This window comes from Lethenteron reissneri, chromosome 18 (genome assembly GCF_015708825.2).
Source record: "Lethenteron reissneri isolate LAM-NWPU_2019-01 chromosome 18, ASM1570882v1, whole genome shotgun sequence".
Lineage (NCBI taxonomy): Eukaryota > Metazoa > Chordata > Hyperoartia > Petromyzontiformes > Petromyzontidae > Lethenteron > Lethenteron reissneri.
In genome coordinates this window covers 3,787,699-3,807,723 of record NC_083796.1, presented here as the reverse complement: position 1 = coordinate 3,807,723, position 20,025 = coordinate 3,787,699, and the positions used below count along the sequence as shown (strand labels likewise).

Sequence of the window (20,025 nt, the reverse complement as noted above, 5' to 3'; positions counted from 1 at the left end):
AATGCGTTTGTTTTCTTTTGATGTTGTAGCCCCGTGACCTTAAGTTCACCATCTTCACTCCCACCACCCTTATCCCTCCAGGCATCCAAGGCCTGGCGTCAGTACAAGATGGACCAGGCAAAGCATGAGATCCATTCACAAGTGGATGCTATAAATGCCAGCACTGCCTCCTGCATCAACCTTACATCCGGTCAGCGTTTACTCTTCCCCACGCACGACCCTTAGCAGTTGGGTCGCCTGTTCTGGCTTTCTTGCTATGCATGGTCTTGTGGATTCATCTTTTCCATTCACTGAAAAAAAAATACAGGAATGGCCATTTGTGTCTTGGTATAAAACACTCCCACAAGTGGAGATTTTAATTTTTTTGTTGTAAAAAATTGGCCCAGAGCTGTCTTTTGGCCAACTTATAAATTAGACCCGCTGTTATTGGGTCTTTTACAATTTGAAATATTTTTACTCATTTCCTCAATCGATCTATTCATCGCAATTTTATCGCTCAAATGCCACCTCCGCTGCTACTGCCGTGATTCATTTCCACCTCTGCTGCTGCCCGCTGTGTAATAAAATTTTATCCATTAATTATCTTTCTGGTAACTCCTATCCTCTTCCTCCTGCCACTCATCCTCTGCCTCCACCACCTCCCGGCTGCAGGCGACGCAGCCGACACGGACTACACGGCGGTGGGCTGCGCCGTGGTGACGATCTCGTCGAACCTGACGGAGATGTCTCGCGGCGTTCGTCTGCTCGCGGCGCTCACGGAGGAGGAGGGCGGCGATGGCAGGGCCCTGCTGCAAGCGGCGCGCGGCCTCATCGACTGCATCTCCGACCTGCTCAAGACCGTGCAGCCGTCGTCCACAGAGGTGAGGCCACGCCACTCTCCTGGCAATACTCCTTCACAACAGCAACAGCCACCATTCACCACTAAACGGCGGTGACGTCACCACGGTGCCCGTGGCTTCCTTTCCATTGCACACACGCATCTCTCTGCCCTCCAGATATCGGCATGAGAGCATTGGAGAGCTCAGTTTGATTATCTTTTTAAAGTTATCGTTTGCTCGGGCATGCTTTTATTGTCTGTTGGTGACTCATTGGTGGGTGACTGGTGGGTTTGCACAATTCTGTGTGAAAGGTGAATGATCCATGGGTCATTGCTAAGCATGCGGCCCGCGGTACCTTGTACGAATGGTGAAGGATCAAGTTTGTCTTGGCACACGAGACACGGTGCTTGAATGTTGAGTGATCTGTTCGTGGTGAGTGATCTACGTCTGACGAGTGATCGTGAGTGAATGGTGAGCGATCAGCATGCCATGTGGTGTGTGCAGCCTCGCCAGGCGGTGCTCACAGCGGCCAGCACCGTTGGGCGGTCGAGCAACAACCTCCTCAAGCAGATTGGCCAGCAAGGTGTGGACCAGCAGTTCCAGGTTAGGCGCCCGTGAGATTCACAAACAACACTCCACGACCAAACTACATATTTACCGCCGATGGCTGAATCACAGAATCACTGTCTTCAGAGATTTTATCAACCTCGTCTGGTATGCAGGAGGTCGTGAGTTCAATCCCGACTGACGCCTGAATATTTTTAGTTTGCACGTTCTTCCCGTGGTCGCGTTTCATTTTCTCCGGGTTCTTCGATTTTTCTCTTCACATTTAGAAACGTACGTTAAGAGTATTTGGCTGCTATAAATATCCACACAATAAGCCACTTCATTGGGCTATCATTTGTGGCCAGGTTGCTTCTGAAAAAGAGCTATGTAGCTCAGTGGACCTTACCTGGTAAAATAGAAAATAGTTTATGATTTTAGATTGTTGAGTTTATTTATTTTTTCACAGATGGTCCCTGCTATTTGGACGGGATATCCGTGGTGTGTTAGCATAGCAACAAAAACAAACGACAAAAAAAAATCTATATTTCAAGTTTCAGGTTATTGTGAATACTTGGAAGGGAGACTGCTTTAGAATAAACTAAACTATAAACTATTACCAGATATATTAGGCTTGGGGCTGTTCAGCCCAGAGTTGGCAGTACAGCGTTGCACTCGGTGCTCGTGTAGATTTAAAAACTGTGGGTATGGCTGTGGGAAGGAGTGTTGAAACACAGCAAGGCTTCGCTGCATAAAGGACTCTATCGTTATCATCATTTACACCAGGCTGTGGTGTGGGCCTGTGACTGTTTACATTTTACTTGCACTGCATCAAGGACTTGTGTTTTTGTACTGTACACCGTGAATGTAAGTGTTTTTTTTAATTTGCAGAACTAAACATTTGAAAGATATACCGATTTTTATACGGAATTATAGTGTATTACATTATTTTTAATATCTAAGGAAATTTTCTGATGTTAGGTGTCTTAATTTTACTTCATGGTCTTTTCCAGCCAACCGACAACACCTTGTTCAATTCTTTCCCTGACTTTAGAATAAATCTACATTGATAAACATAACCAAACATCCCAATTTAGCACCTTCCTGAAAAAAAAGTGTCGTGACACTGTGCGGTTTCCCTCAGTCAGAAAAGTGCAATGGTGTTTATCATCAAATCACAAAAACCAACGTGCTCTGAATAAGGGCCATTGCACAAATATATTATTTTAGTAAATATTTCAGTTGCAATATGTGACTGTGTGTGTTAACGACAGTGACAGCGGTGGAATATTTTCGCCGAACATTTTGTCCGTTTTTATATATTTCTTACATAACACCAAATTGCGGTTGAAATGTAAATAAAACGCTTTCTGCCCATGCCTGTTTGTTATTGACTTTGCTTGCTCGCCTGCCATCCCATTGGGAAGAGCTCAGCGGGAAATTCCCCACGCAATTCCACCTTGAGCTAACAACAAACAAATGAAACGGTAAATAAATTGTGACACGCTCACTCGCTGTGAGTGGGCCTATTTCGCTTGTCTACGGATGATAATGGTGATGTGCAGACCACTTTGTGGGACATCAATAGTCATTGTCCTATGGCTTGACTGGCTCCACTACAGGGGTGTTGAATTTCCACGACAGACACATTTGATCAGGGGTGTGACTTTACTTCACGGAACGGACCGATAACTTTTCATAAAACGTTTGAGATGTGTTTAGGAATCGGTTGGCTTCATTAAGTGTGCTGACAGTGCAATTTCACCCAGGCCTTTGGGCCGCAGACACTGAAGCGCCAAGCTACGAAGAGGGGGAAGTGAATTAGACAGGTGGTGACACGCTCACTCGAGTGTGCCTGTTACATGTTATGCCATCGCAGCAGAGGTTTCAAGTTCCCCTCCCCTCCGCTATCCTCCTTGCCCCCTTGTCTCCCTCACATGTCCCACGTTCTCCGCGTGTCTCCAGGACGTGCTGAACCAGCTGGCCAAAGCGGTCGCCAATGCAGCCGCTGGCCTGGTGCTCAAGGCCAAGACGGTTGCCCAGAAGGCGGACGACCAAGCCCTGCAAAACCAAGTGATCGCTGCGGCGACGCAGTGCGCGCTGTCCACGTCCCAGCTCGTTGCCTGCACCAAGGTGCCTCCACCAACGCCTTCTGCCAGTCACTAGCAGAGGCTCCTCTCATCAGTCCCTGCAGCCAGTCCCTGCCACGGGTCACTGCAACCTGTCCCTGCTTTCGGTCCCATTGGCCTGTCCCCATTTGCAGTTTCGGTGACTAATCCGCGTCAGCCGTATTAGCCAGTGCTCATCACCGGTGCCATTGGTCAGTCCTCGCTGCCTGTCGCTTTCACCAGGTTCAGCTGGTCAACACATATCTTTCATGAATTGTAAGTGTTTGATCTCGCACACACTATTTGTTGCTTGTATTGTGAACGTGAGAATTATAATCGATGACCGCCGAGTATACACAGCCAGCATATGGCATGGTTCAGTAATCTGTTGCTGAAATACTCGGATAGCCCAGCTGTAATTTAAGGCATGGAAATAAATATTGTTTAAAGCAACGACAAACGGTAATTCAACAATAATGAAACGACACGTTGCTTCACCAGCTACAAAGCTGTAGAGTTGCTGCTCATACCGGGGAATCGACGAGTTGAGTTCCAGGGTGCCTTGCGACGACATCTTTTGCATCGACGATTTGTGCGAAAGTTCCAACAGGCGAAACGTGGCGTGGTCACCACGTGATGGTGGTCATTTTGCTAATAGAGCGATCGTCCTGCGGTGCACAGGTGGTGGGCCCCACCATGGACTCGCCCGTGTGCCAAGAGCAGCTGATGGAGTCGGGGAAGCTGGTGGCACGTGCCGTCGAGGGCTGCGTGCGCTCGTCGCAGGAGGCCACCAAGGACGACGAGCTGCTCCGCCAGGTCGGCGGCGCTGCTGGCGCCGTCACGCAGGCGCTCGACGCGCTGCTGCAGCACGTCAAGCTGCTGGCGTCGGGCGGGCACGGCATGGGCCGCTACGATTGCGCCACCGACACCATCATCACCGCCACCGAGAGCATCTTCAGCTCAACCGGCAACGCAGGTGACCCTGCAACGCACCCAGCCACCTACCCACTCACCCAATCAATCAGTCACATACACACCCACCCTTCCTATCCTCTGCACTGCAATGCCCTGCCAATGCAGCCAGCGCCATCGGGGGGTGGGGCAGGGCGTGGCGCTGTTCCAAAAAGGTTGCAGCGTCCACCTTGGCTTTCCTGTTTTGTTTGAGTGAGTTTGTGTTACCTTTTAGGAATGTAATGATTAGTCACATGTAGATAATTGTTTTATCTTTGTGGTATGTATGTTTAGTGACATAGAATCGGTCACAGTAGCAGCACAGCGTTAGCTGCTGGCAGGGAAGGGGATCTGCAGCTTACAGCAGCCCTGACTGACAGCGGGCCACGTGATAGACAAAAGAGGGATCTCGGGGAAGGGTCACAGAAGGGGCACATGGAGAACCCGCTAGTAGGTTCCAGAAGGGCGCGTGGCCGGGGGCGGGGCCAGGCCACGCTGACAGTATAAGAGGGGCCCCTGGAGAGGACCTCGTGGCTGTCGTTTGGAGTGTTTACGTCGTGTTCGCTTGGATGCCCGCATTCTTTTTTATTGAACGGGAGTCGCGTTTTTTTCGGGGGCAGGTGAAATGGTGAAGCAGGCTCGGCTGCTGGCCCAGGCCACGTCTGACCTCATCAACGCGATCAAGGTGGACGCGGAGGCCGAAGGAGACCAGGAGAACTCGCGTAAACTCCTCGCGGCCGCCAAGTACCTGGCTGATGCCACCGCCAAGATGGTCGAGGCTGCGAAGGTCAGAAAATGTTTGAGAACTTTTTTTTTTCTATTACTAGATATATAATATACAATTTTAGCAACAAATAATGCATATAACAGATTGACTGAAGATAAAACTTTTTTTTTAAGGATTGAGATTCTGTCCCTTTTTATAATCGACTTTTTAAATCATTACTAAATTGTATATTTTTCCAATATAATATATTGACTGTAGAGATTTCACAATATACTTGTTCATGCATGAGTAATCAAAGAGTGCTTTGCGCATATTGCTAAAGATGATCATGGTGATGTGGCACACCACTTTGTGGGACATTGACCTCTGGCTTGACTGGCTCCACTATAGGAGTGTGGAATTTCCACTGCTGACACATTTGATTAGCGGTGTGACTTTCCTGAACGGAACAGACCATTAAAATTTCTGAAAACATTTGAGATTTGTTTAGGAATCGGTTGGCAAACGTTATCGAGCGTGCAAGCAGTGCAATTTAACCCAGGCCTTTGGTTCAGCAAACACCCAAGCGCCAAGCTACGAAGAGAGGGAGATAAATCTGGTAGGGTGGGGGTCGGGAAATGGGGGGGGGGGGCGACCCAATTAATTCCTTGCACCAGGGCCTATGCCCCAACAAACATGCTTCGCCACTGTTAGCAGTGACAATTTGACATGCCAATTGCATAACCAGCGTGCGCCTGTGTTTTTTTTTCCTGGGGGTGGGTGGGGTCGCTCTGCAGGGCGCAGCTGCGAACCCGGAGAGCGAGGAGCAGCAGCAGCGGCTGCAGGAGGCTGCGGAGGGGCTGCGCGTCGCCACCAACATCGCCGCCCAGAACGCCATCCGCAAGAAGCTGGTGCACCGGCTGGAGGTGCGCACCACAAGGCGCCCTCGCCAGTCTCCTGCTGCTACTCCGTACAACTCAACAGAATTCATTAGGAGTACCGATTCATCCATTTATTTGTTGAAGTTAATTCTTCAGATAGTTGGCCATTGGGCTTTTTGGTCAGAGCACTCGGCCTGCGCCGCTGAGATCCTGTGTTGAGATCCGGGGTTGCAGCCGCTTGTATTTAAACGGTGCTCACAAGTGTGGAAACGGTGAAGATGCCCACATTATAATACAGCATCAGCTCTGGTGGTCACCACAGCAGTGCAGCAGCATGACCGACGCACAGCCTAGATACGTTTCGATGACGTGAGTGCTCCAAGTTGTTTTTGTTGCGTGTTGCATCTTTCTTTAGTCGTCGCCGTTTGGGTGTTTCCCCCCGCCAGGTGGCTGCGAGGCAGGCTGCGGCGGCCGCCAGCCAGGCCATCGCCGCCGCCACGCAAGCGGCCGCCTCCAACAAGAACCCCGCCAATCAGCAGCAGCTCGTCAGCTGTAGCAAGGTGAGGTTTTGAAGGCCGCGACATTGCCGCAGGCCCCTGCGGTATTTAAAACAATTATTTTTACTGACGCACTGCAAACGTTATCATCGTTGTTAAAAATTTTAAGGCAGCAACAGGAGCAATAACAGCAGCAGTGTCATCGTCATTAGCAACAGACTCATGATCATTTCCACCACTGTCACCACCATCATTGCCAGCAGCAGCACCAACAGGAACTGCTAAATTATCAACAGCAATATAATTGGTACTACCACCACAATCATCAGCAGCAACAGCATCAAAAAGATAACATGATCATCATGGGGAGAGGAGGCGTTTTTTATTTTATTTAGAGAGAGACAGTAAATCATAGACAGTGCATAACCTTTCTAAAAGAGCAATTATGGCTTCCTATTAAAAGCAGCCAAGTGGTTTTTTCTTCTCAGTTTCAAAGGAAGCAGAGCATTCTAGAGACGTAGCAATAAAGAACTGCATGTGCTAATGTGTGCTTGGAGAGATCGTCATATAGGCTTGTGTGTGCTGCTTTGGCTGTGTGCGTGCATGCGGACAGAACGTGGCGGACCATGTCCCGCAGCTGGTACAGGGTTGGCGTGGGAGCCAGAGCCAGCCCGACAGCCCCAGCGCACAGCTGGCCCTCATCACTGCCAGTCACAACTTCCTGCAGGTACCAGCGCTACGACCACCTCGCCCTAAATACCCATAATCCATCTCACTGGGCCTCGGTTTGAGGCTGGTCAGTTCTCGGATGGGTGACTGCCTCGGAATACTGTAGGCTTAGGCTACAAAGCGGCCAGGAGATGGCAGCACAGCAGTGCATTAAATCTAACTGTCTGAAGCTTTCAGTGTTATTCCTTTGTATGGCTGGTGTGTTTTCTCTGTATACTCAGGTTTCCTCCTCCGTGCCAAACACCCATTATTGGAATTGGTCAAACATCTCAATGAAAACGATTCTTACAACTCATGAATCAAGAATGTTATTACTATTACGAGTCATGCCTCCAACAGGTTCTGTGAAAACACCAACACCACCGAAGAATTTGAGTGGGAGATTAACATTTTGTCTGCGCTCTGATTTCTGACGTGCGTGTGTGTGCGCGCGCGCATGCATGTGTGTTTGCACGATGGCGCCGTGTTGGGATTTTGCCCAAGCCAATGATCGCAGCATCAGGAGGTGGAGGAGGAGGAGAGGTGGCAGTATCCGGAATGTGCTGTTATTTCAGAGCCTTATAGGGCAAGCGGTTTTTCTGGAGAATGAGGCCACTCTCCTCCTCCTCCCGTAGCCCCTGGCCGGTCGTTTGTTTACGCAACGTGCATTGTTCATCGCAATTACACGTCCCCAGTGTTTATTCAATTAGAGTTAGTGGTTGGTGTTCGTATGCTGCTGCTGCTGTAAATGTCCAACGTTTATGTCTGCGCTTGTTCCTTGGAGGCAATTACTTTTCCCTTCTGGTTACTTTCGACAATTATAATCATTTATAATTATGTCCATTATTATAACTATAGCCGGTGTTAGTTATTAGAGAACATTTGTTATTTTTACTTTTTTTGACTTGCTTTTGGTTTTATTTTTTTAAGATGAGCTATTTTTAAGGTTGTTTGGTAAAGTATTAGTAACAATAATAAATGGGGGTTTTTTTTCAGACATATTCCTCTTATGATTACACCAACAAACTTAGGGCAATCGTGTTAGAATTATATCACGTAAAAAATACAGGCAACATATCACATTCAACTAATTCGCAATGCATCGTGAATTTCCCATCACACGTTCACTGCTGCCAATGTGTACAGTGCATGTTCAGTTCTAAACGGGCCCACCAATAAATACAACAACTCAATTTAGCACATTACCACTGAACCAGTGGGCGGTGACGGTCACGGCTCTTGAGGAATGCTCTGGCTTTCCGGACACGCAGATTTGTCCACCCACGTTTCTCCTCCGCCCGAGATCACTTTCACCAAATGGCCTTGTGCCGTCAAACTCCTCTTTGTCTATAATAATGCGGAGGGTCTTCTGAGCAGATCCTATTATTATTGTCTGTGAAAAATTACTCTTGTTGTCCATGTGGCGATCCGTGGATAAGCACGGATAATAGATAAAAGAATTGCTACTACTCTAAGTTGACTCATCCTAATAATAGTAAGAGTTTGCTGCTACTTCTGGGTGACACCTTGACCACTTTAAAGCGTGGCCAATGGGAAGGCTTCATTTGCAATGTCGCATATTTGACCATCACATCCGCTCTGACCAGTTAACCATTCCCACCCAGTGCAGTATTTGTGCACGGTGTAACATTATATATATATTTCACTATGTAACACAATTTTTGTTCCTGGGTACTAAGTGTTATTTTTTAATTGCTTATACCTAAAAAGTATAGAAAATGGGTATTATTCCCTATAAACTTTGCTTTTGTGACCTTTTCACATATTCACCTATACCTCAGTGCCCGATAAGTCGTATGTACGTGTGTATGTTGAATTGATTTTGCAACCATGCTAATCGGAGGCGTGGGTCGTAATGAAACGTTGCACTGAATTGTAATCTTTCTTGGATGGACTGGGGAGCTCAGATAAAGAGGAAGAGCGGACTATCGGGGTACGGATGAGGGAGCGGTTTCGCTACAGGGCCAAGTCCGTGGTGGCCACTGCAGATACACCAACTCGATCACTGACGTGTTTTTTTTTACCCCGTTTCCCCTCTCTCTCCTTTGCAGCCGGGTACTAAGATGGTGGCAGCCGCCAAAGCGTCGGTTCCGACCGTGACGGACCAGGCCTCGTCCATGCAGCTGGGCCAGTGCGCCAAGAACCTGGCCACTTGCCTCGCCGAGCTGCGCACAGCTGCACAGAAGGTGGGGAGACGCCGCTGCGGTGGCCGTGGCGGCGGCGGCGTCGTCGTGAATCGTAAATCTACCGCTCGCGCCCGACGTTCTGCCCCCCCCAGGGCCGCGTGTGATGTCGACGCTGTGGAATCCGCTTAGTGTTGTTTATGCGGCAGCCGGCTGCCTCCCCCTCTGTCTGATTGTTGTCTCGTATGTGACATATATAGGCATGAGGCCATGCTGATTTAGAGAGAATGCTGTCAGTACTTACTTACGGCTAGGTTTTACAGAGAGGTTTTGTGTGAGTTTGTGGGTTCACATCTGTGCATGTGTGTGCGCACGGCCGGGTATGCTGCTGGCCACCCTAACCCATCGTGTACCGTGCCTGGCCTTCATATGTGCGAACAGCACTTGCCCCAACAGTGTTCAGGCTATATGGGGGCATCTTTGTCTTTGTGTCCATGTCCATAATGGGGCAGGTAACGATGCCATTGCAATTGAGTCTATATTCACGATACGGATATTGAAATGTGGAAGACTCCATTCATTGCTAAATATTTTCGATGTGTATATGTTGGATGTAATTTGTTCAAGTAATCGCGACAGCCACCAGAGGTACTACTTTTACCACAACGTAAAAAAGCAACAACAATTCTTGACTCCAAATCGTGATGACTGACCGCTTCGCGAGAGGGCGAATTGTCATTAGCCCTTTGCATAATTACATAATTGAAATGGACAGCGAGTACATTGTGGGATATTTCGTGATTGAATTGTTGAAATACCAAATTAAAATCTACACTCCATCACTTGCAACGCAAAAGTCTGTTCACATATAGGTTACGCTGTGATAATGTTTTTGGAATTTGCCAACTCGTATCAGACAACTTATCATTGTCCCTACCCCTGGCCCTGTATGACCCCACGTCAGATTCAGATGTCTCACGACGCCACAGTTTCTTGGTTTGGTTCCGGCTCGGCACGTAACGTGACCTGTAGAAAACCACCTGTAACGTGGCGGCCTTGCGCTGACTATGCTTGGATGTGCCAGTAGAAGTTGAGTTATCGGTGCCAGTATTATGTTGCCGTGTTTGTTCCGTATCCTCATGCATCTGTGGCGAGATGTTAACTACCTCGCCAGGTATGCAGGACTTCGTGAGTTTGATCCCAACTCCTGTATATTTGGAGTTTGCATATTCTCCCTACGGTCCTGTGGATTCTTTTCCGAATCCTCTCATTTTTCCCTCCACATTTAGAAACATCCATTCGGAATATTTGGCTCCAATAAATTTCCCCGATAAGCCACTTCGTTGAGCTATCATTTGTAGTCAGGTCGCTTCTGAAATAGAGCTATATAGCTCAGTGGGCATTCTCTGGTAAAAAAAAAATAGTTTTAAATAGTTTAGTTTGTGTTGTGCCAGGCCCAGGATGCGTGCGGAACACTGGAGATCGACTCGGCCCTTGACCTCGTCCGCTCGCTCGAGGCCGAGCTACAGGAGGCGAAGGTGGCGGCCGCCGACGGGAAACTTCACCCACTACCCGGCGAGACGGTACGGGTGCCGTGCCCTGTCCACACCCCGCAGCTCACCGAACTCCGCAGTCCTCCCTGTCACAGAGGGGTGATCCCCACTTCCTGAAGGAATAACCCTGATCATCATCCTGCGTGCCACACCGCTTCACGCCACAGTGCTCTTCTGGTTCCGTACCTCTTTCTGTTGCGCAGGGGCAGTCCCCACTCTTCTTACGGACATCCCATCACCATGCTCCTCCACAGAAGCCTCTGTCTCATGAAATAATATTCAATTGCCTGTATCCACGGCCGCCACAGTCTGATGTGTGTTTTTCAAAACATGTTTAATGACGCTGGGAGGTGTAAATGTGTAATGCCCCTGCGAATGTGGTTATTAAGCAAACCAAATGTGCTGATCAAATTCGAAATGCGTCGTATTGGATTTTAAGAAAAGTAAGTGGGCTTGGGCAGTCCACGTTACCACAAGGGATGGTGACCGGTGGTCGAGGCTAATTTACGAGCGTAGCAGCCAAAGGAGGGAAAACGCTCGAGGGTACATCCACAGAAGAGAAAGGGCAATGGGCTCATCTCTTGTGCCGGAGCTGTATGGATTTTTGCATTGCGTGAACATGTATGTATGTTGAACTTCTTTCGCCATCTGTGCATGAGGGTTGGCAGTGGCTTGTAGTGCTCTTCATCCAGCAGTGGATAGATTATGGCTGATGATGAGTAAGAAGCAAGAGTCGACGTGGGACCATAAAGTGAGAGACCTATCTTTGTACATGCGAAAGAGCCACTTCGTCGTTGCTTACTGATATGCAAAGTAACTGAAATAATGACTTAAAGCTTTCGTGACTGCAGGAATCCATATTCTATTCATATTCTACTAGTTTTTTTGTTATTTTCTTTGAACCTATCTATGTGACTTTACCGAAAGACCCAAAGAAAACTCAAATCATAGCTGGAGTTTAATTTAATATCAAAACCATTACCAGGGCAACATCATTCAGTAGTAATTGAGACATTTCTACCTTTCACAGTTACCAGTATTAAGCGAGAACTAGTAATAGGCTTACAAAAATTGTAACCATATCACATTCATTAACTCTTATTGCTTGGTTATATGTTTGTCTCTGTCATGGGCGGTGCTAACGTAACTTCATATTCATGATTATTAGCATATATTCCTTGCAGAGAATGGTTGGGTGATGCAGAAAAATCTCTCGCGGAAAAGGCATCCTAATCACATTTTTACCCATGAAGCCTCGCACCTCTGCACCAGCAGTGCAACAGCATCAGGTGTACTTGTTTCCCCATCCCTTAATTTGTTCTGTTTTTCTCCAAAGCTGGAGAAGTGTGCGCAGGACCTGGGAGCCACCTCCAAGACGGTGGGCTCCTCCATGGCACAGGTGATGACGGCAGCTTCCCAGGGCAACGAGAACTACACAGGTGCGGTCCACCTCACCCGCACGCTCCCGACGCACGACGAGACCGCGACGCGCCAGGATTCGCGTGTGTCGGACACGGTTCAACAAAAATTCTTGCTCCGCCACCCGCTCGCAGCCTGGCCGTGCCGCGTTGCTTTCGGCGCTCCGTGTGCAACCGCGAGCGCCTCGCCCCCGGCACGCGTGTGTATCCCCGACGCAGGCATCGCGGCGCGCGACACGGCGCAGGCCCTCAAGCAGCTGGCGGCAGCGGCGAGAGGCCTGGCCGCCAACTCGGCCGACAAGCCGACGCAGGAGGCCGTGTTGGAGTCTGCGCGCGACCTCATGGACAAGGCGTCGCTCTTCATCCAGGAGGCGAAGAAGGCCGTGGTGCGGCCCGGGGACCCCATCAACCAGCAGAGGCTGGCCCAGGTCCGACGCTTGAAGTGCTCGGCAGAGAGAGAGAGAGCACAAACATGAAATAGCATGTGTTAGTGTACGCATGTTTATACAGTAATGGTTCAAATTAGATGGGCTTCTCCAGAATGTTTATTAGCCATATGCATGCGGTCCATGGGAGAGATATCTTTCCAACAATTTGTTTGCCGCTATGTGTTCGTTGTGTATGTGTTCACCAGTCAACAATCTATCTTAGCGGTTAAGGAAAATTAAATATGTAGTTTGGATTTAGAAAGAGGGGAGAATCTGGGAGGTGGACGATATGAGGGAGATTTCTCTTGACTTTGGGGGCAGCATGGAAGAATTGACGCCACACCAACTGATTGTCCGAGCGCTCCCATTACGAGAGAGCTAATGCGTGAGATTGGCCGTGTTATGCGTGATTCAAAAGAGTGGATTGAAAATAGGAAGATTTCTTATCTATCACAGAATCATTGTCTAATTGTGGAAATGCTTTAGATTTCCCAGTGTCAGCGTGAGACCATTAGGAAGCCCCAAGTGTACGCGAGTGTAATGCCGTATACATAGGAGTTGTAAACCGTAAATTGTGCAGAGCTTGACAGCAGGGTAGCTTGAGAAAACGGCACGTTTCCCAGAGTAGTGGGAGGGAGCATTGGTTCAGAGGAGTGGGCCAACGCCCGTAGCTCCTTAACCACTGTCCTTCCTTCCACCCCTCCAGCCTCTTTCTGGAATCTTATTGGACGAACGGGCTTGTGTGTGTGTTCCCGTGGGGCCTGGGGGGCACAGGTGGCCAAGGCGGTGTCTGGCGCGCTGGGCAAGTGCGTAGGCTGCCTGCCCGGGCAGCAGGACGTCGACACGGCTCTGCGTAGCCTCGCCGACCAGAGCAAGAAGCTGCTGTCCGACACGGTGAGCAAAAATCACCTTCGCACAACCTTCCGGATCAAATTGCGGCGTTATTTGCTATAATCTTCTAGGGTTCGTTTGACAGTCAAAAAAATGTAACGTGCTTCACATTTACGGTCATTGATTTATTTTTTTATTAGGGCACACATTACCGTAGCAGCGAGTCGAGATTTATTGCGAATGCATGTAAAATTAATGCTCCGTAATGCATGTGGACCCTGTTACGGTGTTCCCTTTACTGTTTGACCGCAGTCTCTTCTCCGAGCCTTTGGACGTTGATGGTGCCTCCGTCCGCACCGTTGTTTTATTAACCGTTGACCGGTGTCGTCGTCGTCGTCGTTGTTGCTGCCAGATCCCGCGCAGCGGCAGCAGTTTCCAGGAGGCGCAGGGCAACCTGAACGACGCGGCGGCTGGGCTCAACCTGTCGGCCAGCGAGCTGGTGCAGGCCTCGCGCGGCTCCAGCCAGGAGCTCTCCTCCGCCTCGCGCAAGTTCGGCAACGACTTCTCGCGCTTCTTGGATGCCGGAATCGACATGGCCGGGCAGGCAAAGGTGCGTATTGCCCCCACATAGCCGTGCTGCTTGTCGGCGAATGCAGTGAGGTTCTTGTATCTTACTCGGTGACGATGCTAAAAGCCCACACGAGGCCAAGGCTTGTGTGACTAGAATGGACTAGTCCAAGGCTTTTGTTGTTTATTAGGCCTTACAAGGCTTGTGATGGTGATTTAACCAAAATATATTTAGCAAAAGGAAAAATTGGCAGGAACATTGATAGCGTTAATAAAAGTGGTTGTGGCAATGGACAATCGGCCTTTGTAAAACATGGCTTGCAAGCAAAAACACTCGTGCCGATGGGGGTTTGTGTGGGCCTTCGTCTCTCATGCTGACGCACAGACGAAGGAGGACCAAGTGCAGGTGGTGGGCAACCTGAAGAGTATCTCCATGTCGTCGTCCAAGCTGCTGCTGGCAGCCAAGGCCCTCTGCGTCGACCCCAACGCCCCGAACGCCAAGAACCAGCTGGCAGCTGCTGCACGGTGCGGAGCTACCGAGACCTGTCCACGCTTCACTCGGTTACTAAAAATAGAGCTGGGATATCCAATTATTTAAGTAATCAAATGCTCTACCTGTCATCGGTTCAATTACTGGATTCATCGGATAGCAGAAAATAGTTGGGGCAAAAACACGTCACCCCGTTTCCACGTGTGTCGCTTTGATGGGAGGTGATTGGCGGGGCTTGGCAGTGTCAGTGGCGTCATCAGCTACATCACGCCGTGACTTGCAGGGGGTTTCCTGCCTTCGAGAGGCAAGATGTTGCGGTGACCGCCATTTTTTAACGGGCCCCCGAGTTGTCGACCACAAAAAAGTAGTCGATAAGCAACTTCAGTGACTAATCATCCCAGCGGTAATTAACGATTCTCAATACGCTGCTGTTGAGGTGCATGGAAAATAAATTTACGTATTAAACAGACAGCAGATAACTCCAGTTTAAAATAAACGTATTTGATGCTAATGAGACCCTGAAGTTCAAACCAAATGCTGCAGGAAGACATTGGTCTGGAAGACCCAAAGGCCAATGGACAAAAACATTTGATTTGATTTTACGTGAAGTAAAAGACTGCCTGTCCATGCACTATATATTTGTTTATTACTAATAGACACATTGCCTAATTTACTGAGCGTATGAAAACGTAACGCTTGAAGAGCTGCTTAAAGCTATGTGAGAGGAAATAAAAAGTAACGATGTGAAACTAAACTTTAGGTTGGTGATTCATCTTTCCAACCTTATATCCATATGAGGATGCAGAGTATAACAAACACTCGTTACATATTAATTATAGTAGTGTTACCTAGACTTATTTAAACCAAGTTAGGGCCAATTGACCCAGACATAGGCATGGAAAACTGGCACATAAATGGAAGTTAACCGTTGGAGATTGTGTGTATTTATTGAGTGCCTATGAAGGCACTCAATTAATCAGTGCCTTCCTTAGAATGAGCACAGCAATAAAGAGAGAAGCAGCATCAAATTAAAAGTAAATCCAACACTATATATGTAAATGCATGGCTACGTTAACAAGAATATGCACCAAACGGTGACATCATTTAACCGTGTACGAGCGAGTACGGGTTTCCCCCGTGTCGCACTCATTACACACCAAGTGCTGACCTTGCTAATTTCGTCAAGGACTGTAAATCGTCACGCAAAACTCCGGTCATCATGCCTACATACGTATATATGTCTCACAACGGCTGCCGTGCGATGCCTTGTGTTTTGCGCAGTGCTGTGACGGACAGCATCAACCAGCTGATCACCATGTGCACGCAGCAGGCACCGGGCCAGAACGAGTGCGACAACGCCCTGCGCGAGCTCGAGGTAGGGACCGCCGCCCTGTGCGGCAAATCACTCAAATATACAAATAAAACTAAACTTACTTTTATATTTCCAGGTAAAGCCCACTGAGCTATTAGCTTCTTTTTCAGAAACGACCTTGCCACAAATGATAGCTCAACAAAGTGGCTCATCAAATGGAAATTTAGAGCAGCCAAATAATCTAAATAATCTTCTGTCACCGCCGCTACTGTGGTTCCTATTCCTATTTAGTTCACTCCCACCCCACCACCCCGATATTTCCACCCTATAAGAGACTGTTGCGTCCTTAGACACACCGTGTTCAACTACCATGCGGCTGGTCACTCCTCTATCTGCTTCTTTCCTCGCACTCCTCGAATTGGGAGGCGTACCCTCCCATCATCTCTATTCCTGACTTTGTATAACCTTGCTCAATTCAAGGTACATTAACTGTTATCTATGACAACTTAAATTGTGCTCTTTATTTCTTGGCCACTTGCCATTTGGCACCTTTGGGCCTGTGCTCAGCAAACCGTGAATTGCAGCCTAGGCTTGTAACTTGACGGTGCGTGTGTGCGTCAACCTCGCAGTGCCCGTCACCACACAGTTCACTCATAATTTTTGTTTGCGACACGAGCGATGAGCTTTGAACGTGTGTTTTTGTTGTCGTCGTCGTTGAGAGACCGCGCAATGGATGTGTTTCAGACGGTCAAGGGCATGCTGGACAACCCAAGCGAGCCTGTCAACGACCTCTCTTACTTCGAGTGCATCGACAGTTTGATGGAAAATTCCAAGGTGTGGAATCGTCTCACTTGTTTAAAACATTTTCGTTTAACCTGTCGGTAAAGCCATGCCTTGAAAGTGGTTCTATCCTTGATGTGGTGGTGGTGGTGTCTGCGGCTGCTCGTCCCACGGCAGGTTCTGGGTGAGGCCATGCAGGGAGTCTCTCAGAACGCTAAGACGAGCAACCTGCCTGCATTTGGGGAGGCCATCAGCTCGGCCTCCAAGGCCCTCTGTGGGCTCACAGAGGCCGCTTCACAGGTGACTCCTCCGTGAAGCTTGCACCACTACGAATATTGAATCAACAATATAACTATCATAATTATCATTATCATCACCGCTGCTTCTGGCAATTCATCTCTGCACCTGAGTTTGTGTTATATTTTCGTATATACGATGGGTTTTCTCTGAGGTATTCTATTTCCTCTAGATTAGAAACATGCAAAAAGGAATTTGTTTGTAGGTGGCAAGCAGAACCAACTTTAAAAGTCTTGAGGATAAGTGAGGTCTACTTTGTCCAATATCTCGTATACTTGCCATTGCATCTTCAGATTTCACTGTGACATTAAACTTCATTTTGAACACGTCTAAATACTTTTTCTCAACTATTTGCCATTTTCTACTCGTGAAGTCTACCAGAAGCCACAAACCATCTCCCCCCCCACCCATTCATCCTACCCCCGATCGCTGAGTGAATGTTGCTTCTGCTCCGCAGTCCGCGTACCTCGTCGGCGTGTCCGACCCCAACAGCCAGGCGGGACAACCGGGCCTTGTGGACCCGGGCCAGTTTGCCCGCGCCAACCAGGCCATCCAGATGGCCTGCCAGAACCTGGTGGACCCCGCCAGCAACCAGTCTCAGGTAAGTGGCCCGCCATTGTGTTTGTGCGCGTGTGTGTGTGTGTGTGCGAGGAGCGGTAGTGTAGCGGTTCGTAGCAGGCGACCCGGGTTCGATTCCTACTTACGGTCAAAACAAGTGACGAGTATCTGAACTGGTCCGGGCCTCCCCTAGGTAGACTCAGCCCCAAATTAGTACCTGGAGTGGTGTGATTACGTTGCCACTAGTGAGACAAAGGCGGCCAGGGATGGCGCTGGCGACACACCCCCGCATGTGCCGTGTTGGCCTTCATAAGTGATCACCAGCAGCAATTGCCCCTACAGTCTGTAAAGGCTGTCCAGGGGATCTTTCTCTTTTGTGAGGAGCGGTAGTGTAGTGGTTAGCGTGCTGTTCTACGAACCTGGCGACCCGAGTTCGATTCCCGCTTGTGGTCAATATCAGTGACGATTATCTGAACCGTTCTTGGGCCCTCCCCTAGGTTAACTCAGCCTCAAATGAGTACCTGGTGTAGTGTGTCAAAATTGCCACGAGGAAGTCAAAGGTGGTCAGGTGTGGTGCTGACCACCCCACAGCCTCGTGTTTCGTGCCATCCTTCATCGGTGCTCGTTAACGGCACTTGCCCCCCCTAAATTATTTCAGGCTAAAAGGAGGGATCTTTGATTTAACCACCACAGGCCACCCTCCAGCCCAGCTGCTGCTCAATCACCAACCACAGTGAGAATAATAAATAAATTAAACACAATGTACAGTAATGTATTTAACACAATAACACAGTGCCACCCACCAACATGTGTCAAAGCTGCGTGCCAACATTTGTTGGGAAGCAAGTGTGGTGTGATGGGTACAACTTGTTGTCTGTTTTTTGTGTGCAAGGTTTGAATTTAATGGTACCGTTAATTATATATTACATGGTTACTTGGTTGATATGTTTCACCCACGTCTCCATAGAAAAAGAGATGACTAGTTTAAAGGACTTTTACTTTAGATAAAGTACATTACGTAATCAAATTGAACTAATGACATTCTTAGGCCATCACCTATTTCTGCGTCGTTTTGTACACAAAGCAAAACACGCCGTTGGTTGTGACGTTTCTGGCCAGTGCCCACGGTCACGTTAGGCTTGGTAGACACGGGCCTAAGCTAATCGTGGCCACACACGTGTGACCCATGGCCGCACGCGTGCAGGTGCTGTCGGCGGCTACCATCGTGGCGAAACACACGTCGGCGCTGTGCAATGCCTGCCGCCTGGCATCGTCCAAGACCTCCAACCCCGTGGCCAAGCGGCACTTTGTGCAGTCGGCAAAGGAGGTGGCCAACAGCACTGCCAACCTCGTCAAGACCATCAAGGTGCGTGTGTGCGGTGCGACCTGCTGCGGGCCGCCTGCCTTCCACACTCGTCTGCCGCCTCGGCGCCATGACTCGAAAGGCCAGGGCTCTGAATCGACCTCTCGTAACCTCGCAGGCACTGGACGGAGATTTCTCGGACGGGAACCGGGAGAAGTGCCGTGCCTCCACGGTGCCGCTCATCGAGGCCGTGGAGAACTTGACGACGTTCGCCTCCAACCCCGAGTTCTCCAGCATCCCCGCGTCCATCAGCGAAGAGGTGAACGCTTTCTCCCCCCCGGCCTTCTGCGTCTGCGAAACGCGGCACTGCGGTTTTAAAGCGGCGCTCGGTGCCCTCCCGGAAGCAGCATCGACTTTGCCGCTGACAAGACGGCGCCGATGATATACAGGTGTTGGAATTCACAGGCGTGGGATGGGAGTGCTTTAAAGAATGTCGCGTGTTTGATGGGCACACAGAGCGAAGGGTTGTCACTTGGGCTTGTAACAATACATCGGTTCAGCATTTAAAATGTATTCTCATGGTTATAATACCAGTGTCAAGTCGTGCGAGCGAGAATCTATTATTTAAGAGTCGTCCAAACGATTTGGTAATATTACACATAGATGAATGGAGTAAACAAAACTGTACAAATGAAAAATAGACACGAGACAGAAAAAACAAGACCAATAGAATCGTAAGGCCGAATCATTCAATCACTGGGGTGTGAGTTGGGGGTGGGGGGGTTGATTTTTTACAGGCGGCTTTTTTCTTCACAAAGGTGATAAAACGGAGACCTTTTATGGTTACAAAATAAACATCACTCACGTTGATTACACAAGTCGGACATCTTGTGTAAACTTGGAAAACCTGTTTTAGATACTTTGCCAAACTTTTATGAATGTGGAATTGGTGTGATGACACCGAGCATAATTTAACCGAAATGTTTTAGCGTTCTAATGTGAAGAATCACTCGTCTTCTTGGTTCTTTCGGTAAAGTCACGTAGAAGGGAAATAATAAAATAATAAAAATAAAACATAATAAAATAATTCTCACGACGTTTTGGCCACAACGCAAGCAGCCGTCTTCAGGTG

At 48.7% G+C, this 20,025-nt stretch overlaps 1 protein-coding gene across 1 annotated transcript in view; it reads left to right on the top strand.

Annotated features, from left to right (window-relative positions):
* The window catches only part of TLN2 (talin 2), a 77,074-nt gene that overhangs the window by 36,225 nt on the left and 20,824 nt on the right, over positions 1–20,025 (top strand). The window contains exons 15-36 of the mRNA XM_061553488.1: positions 82–190; positions 652–860; positions 1,323–1,421; positions 3,327–3,494; positions 4,151–4,445; positions 5,041–5,207; positions 5,924–6,052; positions 6,454–6,567; positions 7,118–7,231; positions 9,285–9,419; positions 10,811–10,939; positions 12,246–12,348; positions 12,547–12,755; positions 13,530–13,649; positions 13,999–14,196; positions 14,539–14,678; positions 15,925–16,018; positions 16,700–16,789; positions 16,913–17,035; positions 17,490–17,633; positions 18,795–18,956; positions 19,072–19,212. Coding sequence (XP_061409472.1) covers positions 82–190; positions 652–860; positions 1,323–1,421; positions 3,327–3,494; positions 4,151–4,445; positions 5,041–5,207; positions 5,924–6,052; positions 6,454–6,567; positions 7,118–7,231; positions 9,285–9,419; positions 10,811–10,939; positions 12,246–12,348; positions 12,547–12,755; positions 13,530–13,649; positions 13,999–14,196; positions 14,539–14,678; positions 15,925–16,018; positions 16,700–16,789; positions 16,913–17,035; positions 17,490–17,633; positions 18,795–18,956; positions 19,072–19,212 — 3,192 coding nt within the window. The remainder of the gene's footprint in view (positions 1–81; positions 191–651; positions 861–1,322; positions 1,422–3,326; positions 3,495–4,150; positions 4,446–5,040; positions 5,208–5,923; positions 6,053–6,453; positions 6,568–7,117; positions 7,232–9,284; positions 9,420–10,810; positions 10,940–12,245; positions 12,349–12,546; positions 12,756–13,529; positions 13,650–13,998; positions 14,197–14,538; positions 14,679–15,924; positions 16,019–16,699; positions 16,790–16,912; positions 17,036–17,489; positions 17,634–18,794; positions 18,957–19,071; positions 19,213–20,025) is intronic.